The sequence below is a fragment of the Rhinatrema bivittatum genome, chromosome 7, assembly GCF_901001135.1.
Source record: "Rhinatrema bivittatum chromosome 7, aRhiBiv1.1, whole genome shotgun sequence".
Classification (NCBI taxonomy): domain Eukaryota; kingdom Metazoa; phylum Chordata; class Amphibia; order Gymnophiona; family Rhinatrematidae; genus Rhinatrema; species Rhinatrema bivittatum.
Window position 1 is genome coordinate 249,735,330 of NC_042621.1, and position 23,424 is coordinate 249,758,753.

At 42.7% G+C, this 23,424-nt stretch overlaps 1 protein-coding gene across 3 annotated transcripts in view; it reads right to left on the bottom strand.

Moving 5' to 3' along the window:
- LOC115095822 (WASH complex subunit 2A-like) overlaps nucleotides 1–23,424 on the bottom strand; it is a 257,808-nt gene that overhangs the window by 154,514 nt on the left and 79,870 nt on the right. For all 3 annotated transcript variants that reach the window (XM_029610022.1, XM_029610023.1, XM_029610021.1), the window contains exons 12-14: nucleotides 19,869–19,938; nucleotides 13,710–13,775; nucleotides 237–401 (exon numbers count right to left, since the gene is read on the bottom strand). In XM_029610022.1, coding sequence (XP_029465882.1) covers nucleotides 237–401; nucleotides 13,710–13,775; nucleotides 19,869–19,938 — 301 coding nt within the window. The remainder of the gene's footprint in view (nucleotides 1–236; nucleotides 402–13,709; nucleotides 13,776–19,868; nucleotides 19,939–23,424) is intronic.

Consider the following 23,424-nt stretch of genomic DNA (forward strand, 5'->3'; position numbering starts at 1 on the left):
CTGAGCCTTCCCCTGCAGAATGTGTCAGTCCTCTATCCAAAACATATAGCCACTTTCTCCTAGCCTGTTGTGGGGTTTGGGGGGTTCTGACATCTACCAATCGCACAACCTCCTTCTAGCCACCAGGGCTGCCAGAATGAGGACGACACATACATTAGTGGGCATACAGGCTCATACCACTAGCTTTAGACAGACAGATGTCAAGGGCCGAGACCTAAGCATATTATATAGATTACCAGAATTTGATTGTTTAATATCTGATCCACCAAAAAAGTCATCTTCATCATCAAAGAGACCAGCGCTTGCTTCTTGTTTTGAATCTCTGTCAACTTTCAATTTTACCGGCTTCTTTTTATCTTTCTCTGCTAGAACTGAAGAGTGATTAAAGATATGCTCACCACCTACAATGAGAAGTATATTAACAAATGATCAGATTGAAAACCTAAACTTCTACCATAAAACAGAACTCTTACGAAAGAAAATAATAGATTCTTATTCCCTACTTTAGTGTGCAAGTAATGCTGAGAAAGTTAGATTCCCGGTAGGTTTCTCACTTGGTATTTTCCTACACCAGCTATCAATATAATTAAATAAAGACAGTTCACTTCCAGAAAGTACTGTTCAAACTATAAAGGCATTTTATACTACATTGTTTTATTTTTATCTTTATTTTTTTCCAGTTTAGAATCTATTGAAGTAGTTTGTGTTTATCCCTTAATTTGTCCAATGGAAACAGAATATGATGTGAGAAAAAAAGACCATCCAGTTTGCCCATTCACATCTCCTGTTCAGCTTCAAAGTCCATTCCTCTCTCTCTAAGATCCTCTGCACATGTCCCAATTTTTCTTGAATTCTGACACTGCCCTTAGATTACTTCAGAGTCTACCCTTTTTCACTCTGATCCCTCATTCCAGAGCCTCCTTTCTATTGAAAGAGGCCCAGTTTCTGTGCATTTATTACTTACCGGTATTTAATCTCTATCATATCTCCTCTTTCCTCCAGAGTATATATATGTTTAGATCTTTACGAGTGTCCCCATATGCTTTAATTATTTTTTATTTATTATTTTTATATACAGACATTCGATCTGAGATATCACATCGGTTTACATTCAGGTACTGAAGGTATTTCCCTATCCCCAGAGGGCTTACAATCTAAGTTGTTGTACCTGCGGCAATGGAGGGTAAAGTGACTTGCCCAAGGTCACAAGGAGCGACAGTGGGACTCGAACCCTGGTCTCCTGGTTCGTAGCCCACTGCTCTAACCACTAGGCTATTCCTCCTCCTTTATGATGAAGAACACCGACCATTTTAGAAGCTGCCCTCTGGACCATTCATTTTATATCCTTTTGAAGGTCCAGTCTAAAGAATTATACAAAGTTCTTCAAATGAGGTCTCACCAGAGTCTTAGGCAGGGGAGATATCCCCTCCTTTTTCCTGCTAGTTATTCTTCTCCCTATGCGGCCAAGCATCCATTTAGCCATTTTAAGATTAAATATGATCACTCCAGATCCTGCTCTTATGTGCACACAAGAGATTCATTCTCTGTACTAAAAACATCTCATTTCAAAAGTGTCAAAGAATCTGTTGGGCTTCAGTCATTATTAAACCCAGATACAAACTTACCCAGAATGGTCTGCAGCCCTATCATTCTCCTTTCAATGGGAAATCAGTCTCTCAGCATCAGAGAAAACGGGAAGACAACATATCGATTTGGAAAACCAGCAGGTTCTGCAGCCAGAACAGCTGATACCTAATGACAGCAGCTATGAAACTGACCCATAATTACATTTTTTATCTAACGAATCCAGAAGGAAACATCTGAACTAGATAATTCAATAGACAGGTTAAAATTTGTCCAAGATTTAGAGTGGTCAAGAGAGACTACCAAACAAAAGCTATCACTTGCTTATGCGAAATGAGTTTGTCTCAGTCAAGATCTCAAAGGATAAGTATTGACATCACTATAAAAAAAAATCCTCAACATCATGGTTTAACACCACTCAATTTCTTCAAACTTATCCTTAACCAATTTCTTTGTACCATTGTACTTTATGCAGAGCATTCTGGTTTATGACACCATACAAATGGGAAAACAAAATGAAACTACTTAAATAAGATGGACATTGTAAATTAAAAAGGAACATGAGATTTAAAATATATTATAATAGATTCTTTCAAAACAAATTGATTTCATATTCCATTTGGATAAATAGATTTCTAGAATTTATTATGAAATTAACATTCACAAAGCTGCAGTTTTTTATACCTCAATGCTTTCATAAATATTTGCTAAACTGGTGATTTTTTATTTTACAAGTTTCCACAATTGTGGAATTAATACCTGAAGTACTCGGATGCTCCTCTGCTACTTAAAAAGCAAGCTAGGCCTAGGACCAAAACAGCAGGACGATCTGGCAAGCAACTAATCATCATTCAAACAGCAAATTTGGCTAAAGGCACTTTTGAATTACAATGAACATTTCTTCAGCAGCAGTTTCAGCCCTGACATGCATGAGCAATAGGAGAACCCGAAGCAAATCCTAGGTCTTCCACTGAGTAGCATATAGTGGGAGCCATTACATGTGTAGCTGATCCCTCTGGTAATCATGAATGGCTTAATTCACATAATCTGAGGTTGAAAAGAAAGCTGGGCAAACAAACATGCTATTGAAAGACTGAGTAAAGGATGTGCTGAGGGCTGAATAATAGCAAATTACACATCAGGGAGTGTAAAATTAAGCATTTGGGTCCTGCTGGACTATAAGCCACGGAAAGCACTCTCAGCATCATTACATTTAAATACCTCCAGTTTCCATGCACAGGAGGTGGGCCTCTTTCAACAGATAAAGAGATTCTAGAACTAGGGGACAGGGGATGAGGATGAAAGGAAGTAGACTCAGGAATAATCAAAGGAAATATTTCTTTACAGAGAGGATGGAAGATGCATGAACAGCCTCCCTGTGGAGATGGTGGAGACAAGAATAAGAGAGTTCAAGTAAACATGGGATAAGCACAGAAGATCTCTGAGGGTGTGGTAGGGTCTGTAAAGCTGAGTGGTTGGTGTGGATGGGCAGTCTAGATCAGCCATATGGTCTTTTTCTGTCATCATGTTTCAATGTTTCTGTGTTACAATCTGCACGAGAACAGCAGGATACACAGTCCTCACATATACGCAACATCTGAGCCCAGGGAGGAGCTTTGCTAAAACTCTGAGCATGAGCAGAAGTTTCCATATCAGTGTTGAGCAGACAGGGACCTCTCTCAGTTCAGTATAAAGTTATAGAATTTATAGAAACCAATTCCTAGGAGAGGCAGGTGGGATTGTGAGGATTATGTATCTTGCTGTCCTTGGAAAACACTTGTTGGAGGTAAGCAGGATACAAGATTCCTCAGACATGGGGATTCCTGGCTACAGGTTGCCCCAAAATAAAAAGGTGAAAATACAACAATGCTAATGGACATGTTTGTTTATTTTTTAGGAACAGACTATTTTATTATTTTTTTGGTGGGGAGAGGTGCAACCTGAAGTAAGATCACACCTTAGAGTACCGGTAGATTGTACTAGATTTTAAACTCCAAATAAGCCATGTAAGACAGACTAACCTAACCTAATGTCACATCAAGAATCCCTATCCAAACACTGAGATGTGAAGGTGTGAACGGAAGTCTACCTTTCCAAACGTCTTTGATGAAGACTGATCAAGCAGAGTCAGACATGCCTGAGCATAATATGAGATGTAATCTGCTATCCAATTAGACAATGGACTAAGGGATTCAGTCTAATCCAGACAGGCGGCTAAGGCTCTTTTGCAATCCAAATGTGCAAAGCTTGTTTACCTTCAAAGACATGTAGCTTAGTAAAAAATACTGAAAGGACTATTGAACAAACAGGTCCTTGAGTAACAACTTCTTCTCTCTTATACTACCACAAGAAATCTGATCCTCCCAAATGACCTTTTTTTCCTAACCTCTTCTGGCTTCTGACAGATTGTCCTGTATGCTGTGGCCAGTGCCTCCTTACTTCTTGTCATGGTCTCAGGCCTCAACGTGCCATCCTGCAGCCATGTGGGATCGCAGCACTTTTAAAAGAACCCATGATAGGAAAACTCCCCATGGTACGACTGGATGACATCAGCAGCTCCCAATATTTAAGCAAAAGCCCAGCAGTCCTCCTACACCAACGGCCTTCTAGTTGGGTGTTAGCTGCCGCATTCCAATGTCCTTGGCCTGCTATGCTCCTGAGATTCCTGCTGTGCTTTGCCTTGTTGCTGTGACCCTTGTTGTGCCTTGGTTTGTTCCTGAGACTCCTGCTATGCCTTGCCTGGTTCCTTCTCCTTGTGCCATTTTCTGTGCCCTGATGCTTCCGCTGGTCTCTGTGATCTTGCTTCCCTGATTCTTTTGTGTCCTCTCTTCCTTGTCTTGGTCTTGTGTGTGCTGTCTGCCTTGCTTTGTCTGCCAGTTGCCCTGACCATGTGTCTCCGATTCCAGCCACCTGCCTGGATCATTACCAGAATAGTGTCCTATTCCGTACCATCTGTCTCACTTTGGCCCAGTCGCCTCAAGTTACGCTGACCCCCAGAACCTAAAGTCTCAACCTACAGGAGAGGGAGTTGGTATAGGTGAAGATATGGACTACTTGGGCCTAGCTTGTGGGTTTATCTGCTGCTGCCTGACTTGTGCTCCACAGGTCTGTCTTTGCCAACTCAGCAGCATTCCAAGGGCTCACTTTCCTAACCTTGACTTACTTTCAGCTGTTATGAAGCAAAAATTCACTTTCAAGGGAAATAAAAACCCAAGGTATGACTTTTCAAGCAGGTCTTCCCTTAGAATCCCATCAGAGATCTTCAGTCTCCCACTTGAATTTTTGAATAAGACTTAGTAATACTGCTCTGGCTGTAAATTTTGATTCAACTATGACTGCAACCAATGTACTCTAACTACTGATTTAAAATGTGCTGTAATCTATCTGGAGGCCATTCTTGGAAAAAAAAGACGGAATATCAAATGTTGGTAAATAAATTAAATAAGACTAAGTTGAACATCTGTCACTATCTTAGGCAGGAATTTAGGATGTGTGCACAGAATCACCCTATTATGGAAAAACATAATGCAGGGCATACAAGTCACTAGGGCCTGTAGCTCACCAATTCTGCATGCCGAAGAGACACTACCAAAAATATGACTTTCCAAATCAGGTACTTCAGCTCACAGTAGTGAGATCTTTTATCATTTGGGTTAGCACCATGCCAAGGTCCCATGACACAGCAGAAGGCTTGATGGAAAGCTTCAACAGAAGCAAGATCGATTTAGAACAAATCACCACAGGCTGTACAGAGGTGGGTTTATCTTCTACAACGGTAAAAGTTAAGTGCCAATTACACATTAAGGGAAAATTTAAGAATTAGTTTTCAGACAAGACTCAAGGATGTAGAAGGTATTTAGTTTTTGTATTGGAGAGGAGAAAGCATCTCCTTAGATGAGGTTTGCCTTTTCTCACACCACAGGGCAAACCTCATCTAGTTAAAAGGATAAGATCTTCTGGAGGAAGACTTTCTAGAAGCCAGAAGAATATCTATTCCCTAAACCTCTGACAGATTTAAGCAATCCAATACTGTCTTCTCAACATCCAGGCTGAGAGGGCTAGAGACCTGACATTTGGGTGCAGCCATCACACAGATTCTGTGGAAAACTCCCCATCCTGACTGGTTCCCTGATGGACATCTCCCAAAGAAACAAGAACCACATTTGTATTGGCTAATAAGGGGCTATGAGAAACCTAGTACTGAGCTTTGTCACTAGAAGAATCTGAGGATATGCAGACAGAAGACTCTCTCCCCAGTTTAAGGAGAAGGTGTCAGAGGCTGGTATACCTTGTAACCCTCTTCTGGAGTATTACTGAGGAACCTCTGTGTTCAGATCCACCACAGGTATTCCTCTCTTGTGGAATTTCTGAATTGCTACCCCCTGTCCAGAGACCAATTGTGTGGTTCTGGGACTCAGCTCAGTTTGTCCACTAGGATATTGTCCTTGCTCGCCAGATTGGTAGTTCTCAAGGACATTCCCTGTGAAATGGCCCAAGAACACATTCTGTAAGGCTTTCAACACAGAAGGTAGGATCTTGCTTTTCCCAGAGCTCTTAGCAGATCCAATAGCTTCTGCGAGTCATCTTAAAAGAAGAGATATAACCAGAGATGTGTGTCCTCCAGGTAAACCACACAGTTACTGTATAGCTGCACTGGAGGCACTTGCTGAAGCTGCTGGCCTTCAGTTCCTTTAGGGACATCAGCTGAAAAATAGCAGAAAAATCAAAAGAATCAAAAATAAAGAACAGAAACGATCAACTAAGCTCCCTGAATCAAGAAGTCTCAACAAGGCTGCCATGGAAAATGAAAGAAAATGTAAAAATTGCCAAAAACCTAACGACATTAAAAGGGAGAGAAAGAGAAACTCATGACTGAAAGAAAATTTTCTGCTGGGGGGGAAAAAAAATTTCTGCTGGGGGGGGGGGCGGGGGGAGAGAGGATTTTGTTTTCCCACTGTGAAGCTGATGGCTCCCTTTCTCAGTCCCTCAGTAGGAGAGGGATGTGCTTGCGCGCACGCTTGCACAGTAGCATGATTTCCTTTTGGTGCTTGGGTGTAATCCTGTGTTGTATGTAATAGGAACATGATGTTCCTGAGTTCCTTGAGTGGTTTCAGCAATGTTTCTTGTCTGGTTTTCTTGGTTACTTTTTTGCTCATCCTAAGTGTTCTTTCTATCAGAGTTTATGCCATTATTTTCCTCTTTTCTCCTCCTCTCTCCAACTACCCATTGCATCCAGCAAGTTCTCCACAGGGCTAGTGTCTTGCAATTCAGAAATGCCACCAGTAAATGTATTCATGCACTTCGTGGTTTTTATTTATTTTACAGTTTTTATATACCGGTATTCGTGGGTACATCATATCGGTTTACAGAGAACTTAAAGTTACAAATAACAAGGGTGGGGAGAACAGGAGAAATCAAGGAACACAGAACGCTGTGTCCAAAGAAACACAAAGTAATTTTTTTTTGTTTTGGACGTAAAGAGATATCCCCATGGGCAGAAGAAGACTACCTAGAGATGGAGAGAGGGCCTGCAACCCCCAAACCTCCCAAAAAGAGGAGATAGGACCCCATCTCCCTCTACATCCAATAAAGAAAAAAAAGTGAAAAACATTGTTTAGTTTGGATCATTTCAGTGTCTTGTATGTGTTAATAAACAGACTCAATTTGTGAACACAAAGGGAAAATTAGTTCTTACCTGCTAATTTTCATTCCTGGAATACCACAGATCAGTCCAGACAAGTGGGTTTTGCAACCCTACCAGTAGATGGAGGCAGAGAACAGACACTGTTCAGGCACTGCTACTTAACTGAAAGAGCTACCTGCAGTCCCTCAATACTGACCTGTACCCAAGCCAGATGACTACTTCCCAAACTCCAAGGATTTCTCCCTCTAGAGCGAGCTGAGGAATAAGCTGGAAACCCCAACAAAACTGAACCCTCAACTTAGGGTAAAGAAAATTTTCCAGTCTCAAAATAGTTTAAGCTATGTACAATCTTGTTCAAATTCTGCAGCATTCATTCAAATTCTGCATCACCAGCAACATCCAGAAGCAGGATAAAGTCTTTCAAAATAAGGGGATGGGAGTCTGGACTAATCTGTGGTATTCCAGGAATGAAATTTAGCAGGTAAGAACCAATTTCCTTTCCTGCTCATAGTCCAGATCAGTCCAGACAAATAGGATGGACCCACGCTCCTCTACACTGGGTGGGAACCCGAAAGACCCACGCACAGCACACTTTCAAACAAGGCCTCCTCTGGGGTCCTGACATCCAAATGGTAATCTTTAGTAAAAGTGTGCAAAAAAGACTAAGTCGCCGCTTGACAATTCTCCTGCGGAGAAACCAATTGACTCTCCGCCCAGGAGGCTGCCTGCATGTCGTAGAATGTGCTCGCAATCCCTCCGGGACCGACCAACCTTTACAAATATAGGCCAAAACAATTGCCTCCTTCAACCATCTTGCAATCGTGCTCTTAGTCGCTTTTCAACTCTTCTTTGGTCCACTGAATAAAACAGAGATGGTCCGACCTCCGAAAGCCATTTGTCAGAAACCGCAACAGAACCCAACAAGTGCAAAAGGTGAAGTTCCGCTGCATGAGGACAATCAGTCATCAGGTACAGAAAAACCAGCAATTGCCTTGCTCAACCAAAGGGATGGCCCACGAAGGAACCTAACATTTCTTTGAGCACTGTCTTCACTTCTTTCTTCTCTCTCTCTTTTTTTTTTTTCCTAAGTTCAGACTGCAGGTTTGCACCTCTGCCATCTGCTTGAGACAGAGAAATACTGAAGGACTGCAGGTAGCACTCTCGGTTAAGAAGCAGTGCCTGAAACCTTTTTGTTCTCGGCCTCCATCTGCTGGTAGGGATGCAAAATCCACTTGCCTGGACTGATCTGGTGTGAAGATATATGAATGTCGAGGAAAGGAAAATACGGTTTGCGAGTGCGTCAGGATATTTGCCAAGAATCATCAAAGCCACTTTTTGAAAGACAAGTCCCGAGTAATAAACTGCTCCAAAATAAGACTTTGTAAACTTTAACATTTTTTTCACATTTAATTCCAATGGAGTCTGATAGAGTGAAAGGAAAACCAAAAAAAAAAATGGCACAGGCCAGCTCATGAATTTCCTAGGAAGAAAATATTGTGATTGCCATGTTAGTTTACTTGAATATATAGACACAAGAGTCAAACAAGCTGTAGGCAGTAAGCCAGTAAAGACATAGAACTTGTTTGTTGACCCTTATATTTCTATACTAGGGAGGAAAAAAAAAAAAAGGAAAGGCCAACTATATTTAACCTCCCAAAGGAAACAGGATTTATATAGGCAAAAAGCATGCTAAACAGACTTATTTCTGCTCTGACGAAGAGTAAATCAATTTAAATAAGTTTCGGAGTGTTTCCAAATACACCGAATGATAGTTGAATACCTTTTATTAACAGTAGATATTTGTGAAAACTTAATGTTTGGATGTTATTCGCACAGTCTAAATCCATAATTCTAACTTTCCATATTACATTCAACTAGTCACACACCAACAAGAAACTGCTCATGTATTAGAAAAACGGCAGCAGCCAAGAAAACAAATAGAATGCTAGGAATTATAAGGAAAGGAATGCCTTCTCTGGGGCACGCACATCTAAGAGATAATGTTTGATAAAATTGTGAAGAGAAGACCACGTCGCAGCATGGCAGATCTCCTACAGAGAAAGCAATAGGCACTCTGCCCACGAGATCGCCCGCGCCCTAGTGGAATGCGCTCACAATCCCTCCGGCACCTGCCGACCCTTGCAAATGTAAGCCGAAGCTATCATCTCCTTTAACCAGCGAGCACACGTGCCTTTGAAAGCCTTATTTCCCTTCTTTGCTCCACTGATCAGGACAAACATATGATCTGATCTCCGAAAGGGATTAGTGACCTTGAGATACGCAAAAAGATACGACGCACGTCCAATAAGTGAAATTTTCAAGCCATCGAAGAATCTATTGCCAAGTTAAAAAAAGCAGGGCGCTCCACCACCTGGTTAAAGTGAAAAGAGGACACTACCTTCAGCAAAAAGGATGGAACCATTCGTAAGGAGCCTCCATTGTCCAAAAAACGGAGCAAAGTGTTCCTACACGACAACGCTTGCAGCTCAGAGATTCATCTAGCTGAACAAATAGCCACCAGGAAAACAGTCTTCAAGGTGAAATCCTCCAATGACGCCCTCTGCATTGACTTAAAAGGGGGACCACACAGCACCCGAAGAACCAAATTCAGATTCCATGCCAGACAGATCTTCTGCACTGGACGCAGATGCTTTGCCCCGCTCAGCAAACAAGCCATAGCCCGATGAGACGCTAGCAGCTTTCCACGAATCTTGCTGCGCAGGGAATCCAAAGCTGCTATCTGGACCCGGAAGGAATTGTACACTAGCCCCTTAGATAACCCGCATTGCAGAAATTCCAAGATCTGTGGTACGTCCACCTCTAATGGCCATACCTTCTTCAGCAAACATCATGAATCGAATACTCTCCACAGCCGGACATAAGCCATTGAAGTGGAAGGCCTCCTCTGCTGAAGCAAAGTTACAATCACCAGCTCCGAATATCCCTTCAAACGGTGCTGCTGCCTCTCAAAAGCCAGGCTGCTAGACAGAAGCGATCCTCGCGGTCTGAATATATGGGTCCCTGACGAAGTAACCCTGAGAGATGAGCCAAGCGAACGGGTCTATCTACTGCGAGATGCAGGAGGTCCGCAAACCATGGCCACCGCGACCACTAGGGGCCATCAGAGTCACCCTACCTGGATGAGTTTCGATGGGCCGCAGCACCCGGTCTATGAGCAGCCAAGGAGGAAGCACGTACAGCAAGAGGTGAGTCAGCCACAGTTGAACGAGAGCGTCGATGTCGTCTGATCAGACCTCCCGTCTGAGACTGAAAAAGCAACCAGTTTTCGCATTTGCTGGAGTCACCATGAAGTCTATCACTGGTTTGCCCTACCTTGCTTACAGCAAGGCTAAGGCTTCGGCCGACATCTCCCACTCCCCCGGATCCAGACGCTGTCTTGTTGAGGAAGTCCACTTGCACACTGTTCACTCTGGCCACATGAGAAGCAGCTAGTCTCTCCAGGTGTTTCGCCACCCACAGAATTAGCTCCTGTGCTTTCAACACCACTAGAAGACTCTTCATACCATCCTGATGATTGATATATGCTACTCGTCACATTGTCTGAGAACACTCGCACTGATTTGACCTGAATGAGCGGAAGAAACACCAACAATGTCTTGTGCACTGCTCTGGTTTCCAGTCGATTGGTCGACCAAGCCGCCTCCTCTGGCAACCACTGACCCTGGGCCAATTTCCCCAGGCAAATTGCCCCCCATTCAGAGAGGCTGGCATCCATGGTTACAAGTACCCATTCGGGCATTTCCAGATACATTCCCTTCTCGAGATTGTGCTGCAACGCCGCTTCCATGCGGTTGGCCTGTTCTGCCTCCACCGGAGGGAGCTCTTGAGTTGTGAGTAATTGCTGAACCCATCTAAGGTTAGCTCTCTGCATGAGACTACTACAGACGGCCGCCTAACTCCGAGGGCCGATACTTCAAATATCCGCTTGAGTAGAACCTCCAGCTTGCTATCCTGGAGGTCCTTGAAAGCTGCTCCTCCCGTTACCGGAACCATGGTGCGCTTGGCGATGGCCGACATGGACGCGTCCACCTTAGGGATCTTGAGAAAATCCAAGAAACTCATCCAGCAGTGGGTAAAGTTTTTCCACAGCCCTACTAACCCTTTGGGTGGCTTCAAGCGCATCCCTTTTCCGGGCCATAAGCAGAAAAAGCATCGGGTAGAAAGGAAAAATTCTAGGAGCGGCCAGCAGGCCCAACAAAACAGGATCCCCTGAAGAAGGATCCTCACCAGCTGCGGAGCCTGAATATCTAGTTCCTGTAGCACATGAGGAATCAAAGGGTCTAGCTCCTCCTTACGAAATAACCGGAGGCACGGCAGAAGGAGGAGAAGAATCATGTCCCAAATCGCGAGGCCTTTGGGGGCGTAACGTAGACGGAGAAATCGGCAGGAAATCCCCTCCCCCTCCCCCTGTGCATCTGAGCCTGTGCAGCATCGGGGCTCAAATTGGGCAAAATGACCGCCATTCCCACGCTTGTCAGGGATGGGGCAGGCCTCTCCTTGTGAACTGTCTGACTGCGGCCTAAGCCGTGCAATCGTGGCAACTCTGATCTTTTCCCTGCAATCGGCAGCTGCGAAGGCCCCTTGCCCCCAGGGATATAGCGGGAGAAGAGGCCTTTGCGAGAGAGCCGCGCTGCCAGCTCTCCACACGCTGCACATTGCGATCCTCGTGGCATGGCAATCTAAGCCGTAAGTAGAAAATCAGCCGAGTGAAGCAATTCACCCCCTCCGGAGCCCTGGGAGAATTCAGCAGGCTCACTGTTTAAAAAGCTTATCCTTTGTCTTTTATTTATGTATTTATTTTTTCTTTTCAGAACTACTCAACCAGGGGAATGTATGTCCCTGGGCTTAATATACAATTTGTAGCTCCCACCAGAGGAATTAAGACGTCTCTGGCACTGTATGGGTTGGGGGGGGGGGGGCTGGCCCACTGATAAATCCCCCCCAACTCACCGGGCTGTGTCAATATTCTCTGGGTATTAAGGCCAGAGGCAGGAGCCCAGCCTTGCCTGCTATTACAAAGTGATCTCAGTCTTCCCTTTAACTACTTACTACAAGTTATACCCACGGCATCACTCACATCTAAGAACCATCTAAGAACACCTAAGAACATCCCTCCCTTCTTCACACCCCACATCCCTTCTTCTCCCCCCCTCTCCTCACCCCTTCCCTTCACATTTGATATCTCATGTTATTCCCTATAATTGTACATTTTGTATATACCTGCAATCTTTGCCTACACTAATTTATTAATCTAATTTCATTCTTCTGTCACTTTTCCTCCTTTTTTTTTTTTCTCTTTTTACCCTCTTGTATTCATGTTATTTTAATTTTAGATTAATGCTTTATTTCCCCTACCTTGTATTCATGTTATTTTAATTTTAGATTAATGCTTTATTTCCCCTACCTTTCCTTACTCTCTAATTATTATGTTTCAATATGTTCTAATTGTATTATGTTAAACTTGTTCGATGTAAAGCGCCGCCACAGGCACTAGTTTCTTGTTTCGCTGTGAACCGATGTGATATCATTGATGAATGTCGGTATATAAAACCGTTAAATAAATAAATAAATAAATAAAATAAACAAGTTGATCTAGTCAAAGGTACTAAGGTTAGGATACCCCCTTCACTTATTAATCAATCAATAAAAATTTTTGCAAAGGATCAGGACCACAGGTTATGCCATCCTTTATCTGCTGGAGTCAGAGAAATACTGAAGGATCGCAGGTGGCACACCAGGTTATCTGGGGGTGCTTTTCAGCTTTTCTCTGACTCCATCTGCTGGAAGGGAGGCATAACCCAGCGGTCTAGACTGATCATGGTACATACAGGGAATTAGGGATTCTTATATCGCTGGAGAGTAAAACAAAATACGTAATTTCTATTGTAACCAATATGATTCCTTTTGGGGTTATGCTAGTCAGGTAAATTTAAGATTTTTTCATCTTTCCAAAAAGAAAACTCAGTGGGATTCTGATTGCGTATACAGAAAAATGCAGTCTGACAGCAGAAGTGTGGTCGTACATATCCGGCTCATGCAAAGAAAGAAAATTAACATAAATTTGCTCTGGCTGGTCACCTGGTTTATGTGGTTTGAGCCAATGATCTGAAAGTTTTGTTGAGCAAGGACCTTAATGATAATTTATATAGCTAGTCTGTTTTCTGAAAAATGCAATTCATTGTCAAGTTAATTTGGGCAGTGGCCAGATCTAATGGGTCTGTATGAGATGTGAGACATTACCACTCTTCAGTAGCCTTGGTGGTCACACGAGTATAAGCAACTCTGAAACCTTAGCAACAAGGAATTTTAAAACATCTTCATTTGGCACAGAAAATGAATCAGAAGTAATAAAATGAATTTACTTAAATATAAACCAATCAATATATTTACTGTTTACATTTATTTTAAAAGATGCATTTGTCAGGGTGCCCTATAAAAATTAAATGTAAGTGAATTATACCTGGGAAAAGTGAAACAGCCCCCACAGGCATCTTCCTTACTGGACTAGATGGAGAAGGTTCTACATCTATTAAAAACAACATGTATATATAAATATAAATACATTTATATCTACAAGTCTACATCTATAAAACCAAATGAACAGAAAATTATCAACTTTGGCAAAACTGTGTCAAAAAATTTTTAAAATAAGAATTTAGAAAGATCAGGGATACAATGGGTGGCTTTTAAAAAGCAGTGCAATGCAATTTGAGTAGAATTAATTCCAACAAGTTGACACCCATGGAAACTCCCCATAAGCCCCTATGATTTGCCCTCCCTCCCAGCCCCAGCATAGCCTGCCCTCCCACTCAGAGCCACAATACAGCTTAATCAGCCCCTACACAGCCTGCCTCTTCCCTGCAGCCCAGGCTACCCTTCCCAGCCCCAGCTGCAGCACCCTATTCCCGATTTTAATGTAAACATAGCATCTGGCTTTCTCTTCTTCTCCTCCTCACAAGCAAGAATCGGGGCATCTAGCCCCCATCCTCCGATATCTATTTTAGCCCAGCCAGGAGTGAGGGACCAGCGCTGGAGGCACCGGGAGCAGGGCAGAGGGTCCCTCGCTCCTGGCTGGGCTCAAAAAAGTATCGGGGGGGAGGGCAAAGGCCTGAGGAAAGGGGCTGCAGGCAGCCCAGGACCTGGGACCAATGCCGGCATGTATAAAATGTTTAAAAAAGTTTGGCGGGATGTTAGAGGAATACGGCCTGAGAGGGAAGGAAAGGGGATTGGGCCGCTGAAACTTTATTTTCTTTCCTGATGACAGCGCTACTTAGCCAGATATTTTTTAAAGGTATCCAGTTAATAGCACTTTATCCAGTCACACAAGACTGGGTACCAAAAAAAAAAACCAAAAAAAAAACAAAACCTACCCAGCTATATTCAAACATAGCTAGTTAGGTTTTTTGTTATCCGGCTAAATGTAGCTGGATAACTTTAGGATGGTATATTCAGTGGGATTTTTAAGCCACCTACTGAATATGGATCTCAATAGATATTTTAGCGAGATAAGATAAATAGATACCTGTACATATCCTACTTATACTCCCTATTAGCCAGCTCAACATGAATACCACTCTGCATTCTCTGTCTTAAGAAAAATCTTCAACTTACACATCAGCTATATCTTTACAAATGTACCTTTGCAAAGTATATTCATAAACATTTACATTTGGCAAAAGAAATGCAATCTCATTCAACAAAGCTTTAGTACAAATATATCTTACTATGGGGGTCATTTATCAAACTGCTATATGGCGTTTTCGATAGCAGAAAACACCTTTAACACAGGCGAAAATGCTGGCTTCATGATTTGCGAAGCCCTATCGCACGGCTTTAACATATATTTTAACTATACCTTTTTCATTTGCGTAAAGCCGTGCGATAGGGTTTTATCGCGCTTTGTAATGTTTTCAGTTCCTGGAGAGCCAGCCTAGCTATCAGGGCCCTTCTACAACCACTGGGGGGGGGGGGGGGGGGGGGAGAGAGAGAAAGAGCGCGCGAGAGCGAGACTAGCCATAATGCCCTCATACCAGGTAGGTATTTATACCCCTATATGAGGCTTACTTGTGGTGAGGTTTAGGTATTAGTGTAGGGGGTTAGGGGCCACTCTGACATTCAAAGTGAGACGTACGAAAAGAACAGTGCTCTCTTGTGAAGATTTGATGACCTTCGGAGTGAGGAAACTCACACAAAGATGAGATTTGTGCAATGTTCTCTCAACCTAGCTTGATGTTACCCAGGTAAAGAGTCCCCTAACCCCCTACACTAATACCTAAACCTCACCTCGAGTGACTAGGTAGGCCTCATATAGGGGAATAAATACCTACCTGGTATGAGGGCATTATGGCTAGTCAGTCTCTCTCTCTCCCCCAGTGGTTGTGGAAGGGCCCTGATAGCTAGGCTGGATCTCCAGCAGCTTAAAATGGTCCCCCCAGTGGTTGTATGTAGGAAATACAACAATTCTGGCACTTATCGCAAAGTGTGAAAAAGTTATCGCAGTTTGCGGTAATACCTACGTGAAGCGCTAAGATAGCGCACTTTGCGATAAACTGCTATTACCATAAAACACACCCCTTTTCCTATCGCAGGCGATATTTAGTGCATTTTGATAAATCCAGGCCTATGTTAGTAGCTAAATTAATTGCAGCATATTAATCTTGTAATTCAACTTAATCTATATAATTATCTTAACATATTGATAAGTGTAACAATCAAAAGGTATCTTGTTAATACAAACGTAGTACAGAAAACATGATCAGCGGTTAGTTGTCAAGGCAATGGTTAGTATTTTCACTTTGACCAGCATCCAAGCCAAACCTCCTCAATCAGTCAGCTCACAAATATGAAAAGCAATTCTCAGTTTGTACACAAATATAGAATAAATACAAACAGTATGGCTTGCCTAGTCTGCAAGTCCACCTCTAATGATTGACATCACAGAGATCAGCCTTTGATGCCTTGAGTACACTGGTTCCAGACTAAATGAGTCCTAATTAAACAAAGTTACTTACCAGTAATAGGTGTTCTGAAGGCAGCAGTTCAGTCACACAACTGAGTTATGTGATCCCAAGGTGCCAAGTCAGACCTTCTTTTCCTAAGCTTTCTAGGAAAAATCTTTAGCTCCACTGGGCATGTGCAGTGGTTCCCATACAGCTAAGTGATCACAGCCTGCCGTAGTTCTGTCATTAAACTAATGAGCCCCAGAAGGGGAATAAAGTGGGTTTTATGTGACTGATGAACTGCTATCCTTAGACATTTACCATAGGTAAATTTTGTTTTCTCTTAAAACAGTTCACCTATCACAAAATTGGGATTCCCTAGCTAAGGGTTGTTGTCAAAATAAAAAGCGGAAGACAAAATCAATCTGCCAATAGGGCGATCAACTATTTTTAGTTTTAGATACATATGTTTTAAAGTCCAATAAAAGGACAATCCCAAATAATAAAAATGGACGCTATAGGGGCTAGACTTGGACTTTAACCCTAAAGAGATTCTAAAAAACAGACTACTGGGTTGAAACCACACTGAGGACTTATAACAATGGGTAGCTCGATGGAGGACTTAAAATAAAGCTAGCTCTACATGAATTGCTCAACTAAGGGTTGAATAGAAATGGGTCTCCCTTCTACATAATAGTGATTTGTGACAACTACAGATAGGCTTAACTGCTATTAATCAAGTTGACTTAGGGCATGGCCTCTGCTATTACTGGCATCAGTAGCATGGGATCTTCTTAGTGTTTGGGTACTTGCCAGGTTCTTGTGCCTGGTTTGGCCTCTGTTGGAAACAGGATGCTGGGCTGATGGACCCTTGGTCTGACCCAGCATGGCAATTTCTTATGTTCTTATGTATATGCTAACAGTTTTGAATCCAGACTGAAATATGTAGAAGGTATTCAAGTAGTTTTTGTGTGGAGCAGGAAAAAGGGATTTAAGGCCTTGCCTTCACAGCAAACAGTATCTCTCTTCCACTTACAATGAAAAAAAAACCCCACTAGATTCCCTTCTATAAGCCAAAATAATTTGAGATACAGGATAGAAGAGACCGCAGAAATTAAATTACTTCACTCTCAACATCAGTGTCTTGAGTGTGAGGGACTGGAGATTAGGTAAGTAGCATTCCCTGGAAATGCAATATAAAAGGATGAAAAAATGCTCAACCCGAGCAATTTCCAAATGAAAATATCCTGAATAGCAGAAATCAGATCTTCCTCAGCCAAGGAGGGGTCTATAAGAATTAGTGTCCCATGTCTTCTTCAGAGTTTTAAGATTTTTTCCCACTAGAAGAATGGGAGGATACATATACAGAATTCCCCTCTCCCAATGAAGGGAGAAGGCATCTGTAGCTAGACTACTTTCTGATATCCCTTTTGGATATCTTTCTGTTGGGAGCAATTCCAAACAGATCTTCCTTCGGAGTTCCCCAGCAAGAGAACATTGTATTCGCTATAGTCTGATGCAGGGACCACTCATGAAAGTACATTTGGTGACTCAGCATGTGTGCCAGAACATTTTCCTTTCCTGCCAAGTATACTGCCTTTAGAGATGACCCAAGGAAGATGGTCCAAAGCCAAATCTTGACAGCTTCCCAACACAGGAGAAATGAACCTGACCCTTCTTGCTTATTCCGGTATAACATGGCTACCTAGTTGTAGCTTGCATTAAACATTTCAACTAGGGATGTGAATCGTTTTTTGACGATTTAAAAAAATCGTCAGATATTTTTTAAATCGTCAAAAATCGTTAGAGTCGCGATAATCGGGGGAATTTCTATTGTATCGTGAAAAATCATAAATCGGGGGGGGGGGGGGGGGGGGCGCGGGAAAACCGGCAACCAAAACCACCCCTAAACCCACCCCGACCCTTTAAAACAAATCCCCCACCCTCCCGAACCCCCCCAAAATGTTTTAAATTACCTGGTGGTCCAGTGGAGGGGTCCTGGCGCGATCTCCCGCTCTCGGGCCATCGGCGCCATTTTGGTTGCCATTAATATAAATGGCACCAATGGCCCGATAAAAAAAAAAACCCACCCGACCCTTTAAAACAAATCCCCCACCCTCCCGACCTCCCCCAAAACCTTTTAAAATTACCTGGTGGTCCAGCGGGGGCGCGGGGAGCGATCTCCCGCTCTCGGGCCATCGGCTGCCACTAATAAAAATGGCGTAGATGGCCCTTTGCCCTTACCATGTGACAGGGTATCAGTGCCATTGGCCGGCCCGTCACATGGTAGGAGCACTGGATGGCTGGCGCTGGACCCCCAGGGACTTTTGGCCAGCTTGGGGGGGCCTCCTGACCCCCAAGCTGGCCAAAAGTCCCTGGGGGTCCAGCGGGGGTCCGGGAGTGATCTCCTGCACTCAGGCCGTATTGCCAGTATTCAAAATGGCGCCGGCGCTACCTTTGCCCTGTCACATGGTAAGGGCAAAGGGCCATCGGCGCCAGTTTTGTTAACGCAGCCGATGGCCTGAGAGCAGGAGATTGCTCCCCGCGCTCCCGCTGGACCACCAGGTAATTTTAAAACCTTTTTTGGGGGTTCGGGAGGGTGGGGGGAGGGTTTTTTGATTATCGGATCAGGCGCAGCCGATAATCAAAACTCAAATCGGGCTTGGCGATAAAAATTTTAAGATTTGGATCGGAACCGGAACCGATCAGATTCCGGTTCACATCTCTAATTTCAACTGATCACCTTTAGAGTGTTACAAATAACCCAGGAAGGGGCCCAGAGTGTGAATTTAAATGTAAATGAAATTCTCAGCCAAGGCTGGATACATCTATAGTCAAGAGAAATCTAATGAGGCTGAATTGGCAAATACCTGCCCTTTGCCAGATTGAAATGGGCTAGCCACAAAGCCAGGAAGTCCTTGAGGCTTTCTGGTACTGAGATGCACACATGGAGCTTTCGAGTGGCCTGTGATCACTGGGATATAAAGATCCATTAAGCATGTTTCATCCAAGAAGGAAATATGAGGATCAAATTTATACAAGGTATAACCAAAGTTCTTCAAGCATTCATGAATATTCCAGTTTCATCACTGTGACCAGTCCATACTTTTAACACACTGGTCTTTAAAGTATCAGGATGATGTCACCAGTTGTGTAATGGGTGAAATGCTTGTCCTCAGAAAAAGGGAATGATCTCAAAATACATGTTCAATTAACTTAAAGCCAGTTTATTACTTCCTGTTTCACTTATCAAAATATTCATGGGTTTTATGGTACATAGCACTATAGTTCTGTACTACTATAAATTAAAAAACGTTTCATGACGTTCTGATACTTCATTTTAAAGTGGTCATTGGAAGCTCGCATCAAGAACAAGATGCCAGCTTTGAAAGAACCATCTTAATTTAATACATTTTTATTCTGCAGTTTAAAAAAAAATGTAAAAAGCATAAAGCAGCATTCATAAACCAGGCACCTGCAATATCTAAATTACAGAGAACTAAACAACACAGATTTCATTCTTGAGGGAACTTTTAACTATAATTTCTCATCATGTTAAATCACATTATGCTATCACAACTAGACAATATATTATGAAAATGTTCTTTTTATAATCTCTCTACTTTTCAAACTACCATCTAGGGCTAGAAAATAGTGATGTTAACTTTACCCATTCTTACCTTTATTTACTGTGATCTTGGCTTCTTTTTCTTTCTTCAATTCTTTTGGAGCCTCAGCAAAAAGATCACTCTGGTTATAACAGAAAGGTACAGATAACCCAGAAGATATCCAGCTAGATGAATAGAGTACTTATCCAGCTAAATTCTAGCTGGATAACATTATCTGGCTAAAATTTACTGGATCATTCATCAAAATGCGAGAAAGAGAGAGAGAGTTATAGAGTCCATCAAGCTAGGGTGAGAGAACATTACAAAATTTCATCTTTGTGAGATTTTCCTCACTCCAAATGACGTCAAATCTTCACCAAGGTGTTCTGGGCTGTTCGTACATCTCACTCTACATGTGAAACTGGCCGCTAAACCATCACCAACACCTCACCTCGACCTATTAGATGGCCCCTCCTATAGAGATATAAATACTTCACTACTAGGAGGGCCTTGTAGATAGTCTCTCTCTCTCCCTCGCACCACGCAATACTACAGATACTATCGATGCGAAGCGGTAAATTACTGTGTAGTGTGGTAATTCAAAAATGTCCATAAACGTGCCCCTTTTTGTTATTGCGGGCGTTATTAACACTTTTTGATGATTCTAGGTGTTAGACAGACAAATCAGGGGCATTCTAGAAGCATAACTTGGAGGAGCTGAGTTAGCCAGATAATTTATCCAGCTAACTCTGGTCAGCCCAGACATCTGCCCTAAAGTTGGCTGCTGAATATATAGACTAATTTAACCGGCTAACTAGCTGAGCCACAAAGTGACTGAATATGGACCTCATCAATTACAGCATGAAATCGCAAGTCAAGATTGGGGTTTATGAGTCTTAATCCTTGCTTTGCTGCTAAATTAGCACTATTCTGACATTTTCTTTTAACATGAGCCAATGATTTCCCGATTTTAACTTTTCAGGGTACAGAAAGCTTTAAAAGTTTAACTACTGTGGCTAGGGAGAGGGGTACTACCAGCAGTTACAAGCAGCCATTAGCCATTGTCTGCAGTCCTATGCTCCTGGCTGAGACAACTACAAGCTCTCTGAAAAAACTCACTTATTGATATCTGGGTTAAGTATATTTCTTGTCTGGTTTTTTTTGTAATATTTTGTGCCTTTGAGGGGGGGGGGGCATATTTTAATTGTGACCTTAAATCCTAAAGCATGTGTTAAGTGCTGGAGCAGAAATAAAAAAAAATAAATTCCTGCGAGTAATCTCAACTGCTCATTTCCCTCCCTTCCTACCCCTCTACCCACTCACCCCTGAGTTTACATTTCTTATATAGTCTTCCCTGGACTCTTAGATAATTAGCTTCCATTACTTCATCTCCCATTACATAGCTGTTACAAACAACTCAGGTAATAATAACTTAAAAAGTCATATTGCTTGTAATAATTGGTTTTCATATTCTACCTATTAATCTTTACTGCCTAATACTTTTAGTTTTATTTCAAATACCTATTAAAAAATCTTTGCTAGAGCCTAAATTTTACCTTACCTTGTCTACATGATTTTAAGGAATTAGTGATAATTTAACAAAATATCTTTCATTCAATGCAACAATTGTGGTGCTTATGTCTCAAGGCTTATTTAAAGAATCAAAGGTTGCTCCTTTCACCTTCAGCTGTCTGCAATTAAAATGGAGCTGATTCATCTAAGAGAGGAAATTCCAGGTTTCAATTAACCTTGAACCATCCAGTATCTCTCACCCATCTCCCACAGAAGTTTCACAAACCCATAAAAAAATGGTTTAGTGGGCTCTTGTAGAACAAAGCACGACAGTAAGACACCCACCTTCCCCAACTCTACAGCATCATGTGCATCAATCCCACTCCTACAGAGATGTTAGAAACCCAAGATTCAAAAAATCAGGAACAATTGGATAACAGTGGGCTCTGGCAGAATAAGGCCTGTGATGAAGAGACACCCACTCTGCCCACTGTTATCCCTAAAAAAATGCTTTTTCTGCATTGGAGAATGAAGAAACTTCAGCAAATGTTTTTGACTTTATTTCTAAAAATGAAGTCTCCAAATGCACCTAGAAGCCCTTCAACAGAATCAAGTGTCATAAAAGAAAGCTGATTGTGCTGGGAGACTGTCATCAAAGGAGCCAGTTTGGGAGCACATTTTGATGGTGATACAACAGTTAAATGCCTTCCAGGATCCTCAGCTAATAGAAATTCAAACCAGATAGTCCAAGTAATTGAAGAAGAAAGTAGGAACTTTGGTATCTATCTGGGGATCAATGACCTCAATAGAAATGGTATCCATGAAGTACAAAACAATTTCCAAAATCTAGGAAAGATAAGACACACTCCAAAGGCTATTGCCTTTTCGGAAGAATTACCTGATCATGGAAAGGGAAATGAGAAACTATGCCATATAGATTAAATGCAGTTGCTTACCGTTAACAAGTGTTCTCCTAGGACAGCAGGATGTTAGTCCTCACAGATGGGTGACCTCATCAGATGGAGCCCGACATGGAAAACGTTTGTCAAAGTTTCTAAAAGCTTTGTCTGGCACACTGAGCATACCACAAACCACGCGAGGTCCCCCTTCAGTTTCGCAATTTAGAAAAATACGAGCGAAAAAATAACACAACAAAACGAATGAGAACCCAACTCCGCAAGGTGGCGAGCGGGTTTCCTGAGGACTAACATCCTGCTGTCTTAGAACACCTGATATAGGTAAGTAACTGCATTTTCTCCTAGGACAAGCAGGATGGTAGTTTTCACAGATGGGTGAATACCAAGTTCCAGGCTTCTCCCGGCAACAACTAAGACCAACAGGTACCGAATAAGGTGCCAGCGGGCACAACTGTGGTACTGTTGATCAGTAGGGAGACAGCCTGGACCCAACCAGGGGACCTTAGGTAGGAAAAGTTGGGTTTATGAGAAAAGACTGGTAAGAAGAAATTGCATAGGACAGATTGCCAAATCTACTGTCTTGTCAAGCAGTAGTGGGTGGTGAAGGTGTGTAGGGAGTTCCTTGCAGCCCTGCAGATTTCGATGATGGGAACTGAGATGGGTGCGCCAGCAACCCCACTATGGTAAGCACTGACTGCACTCAAATGGACCCTGACCGAGGTGATTTTGAGTCCAGCCTCAGAAAGGTGCCACAAGTAGTCAAGCAACCTTGGAACTGGGCAAGTGAATGGATCTAAGCCCTGTTCCTCACACCAGACTGAGAACTTCTTCCGCTTCAACTTATAAGATTTCCTGGTGGAAGGCTTCCTGGAGGCCAACAACACTGGGACACATTGTCAGACAGGTTCAGGGGCTGAAGGACTAGGTGCTCAACATCCAAGCCATCAAGGCCAAAGCTCGGAGGCTGGGATGGCGCAGCGTGCCCCAGTCCTGAGTTGTCAGGTCTGGCACAATCCCCAGGCTGATGGGATTCCTTATCAACAGGTCTCAAAGGAGAGGGAACCAGAATTGCCTGGGCCAGTTTGGCGCCAGTAGAATCATGGATCCCTGGTCCTGTTGGAGTTCAGGCGAGTTTTCATGAGAAGCAGAATAGGAGGATACGCGTACAGGAAACCTGTGCCTCAATGGAGGGCAAAGGC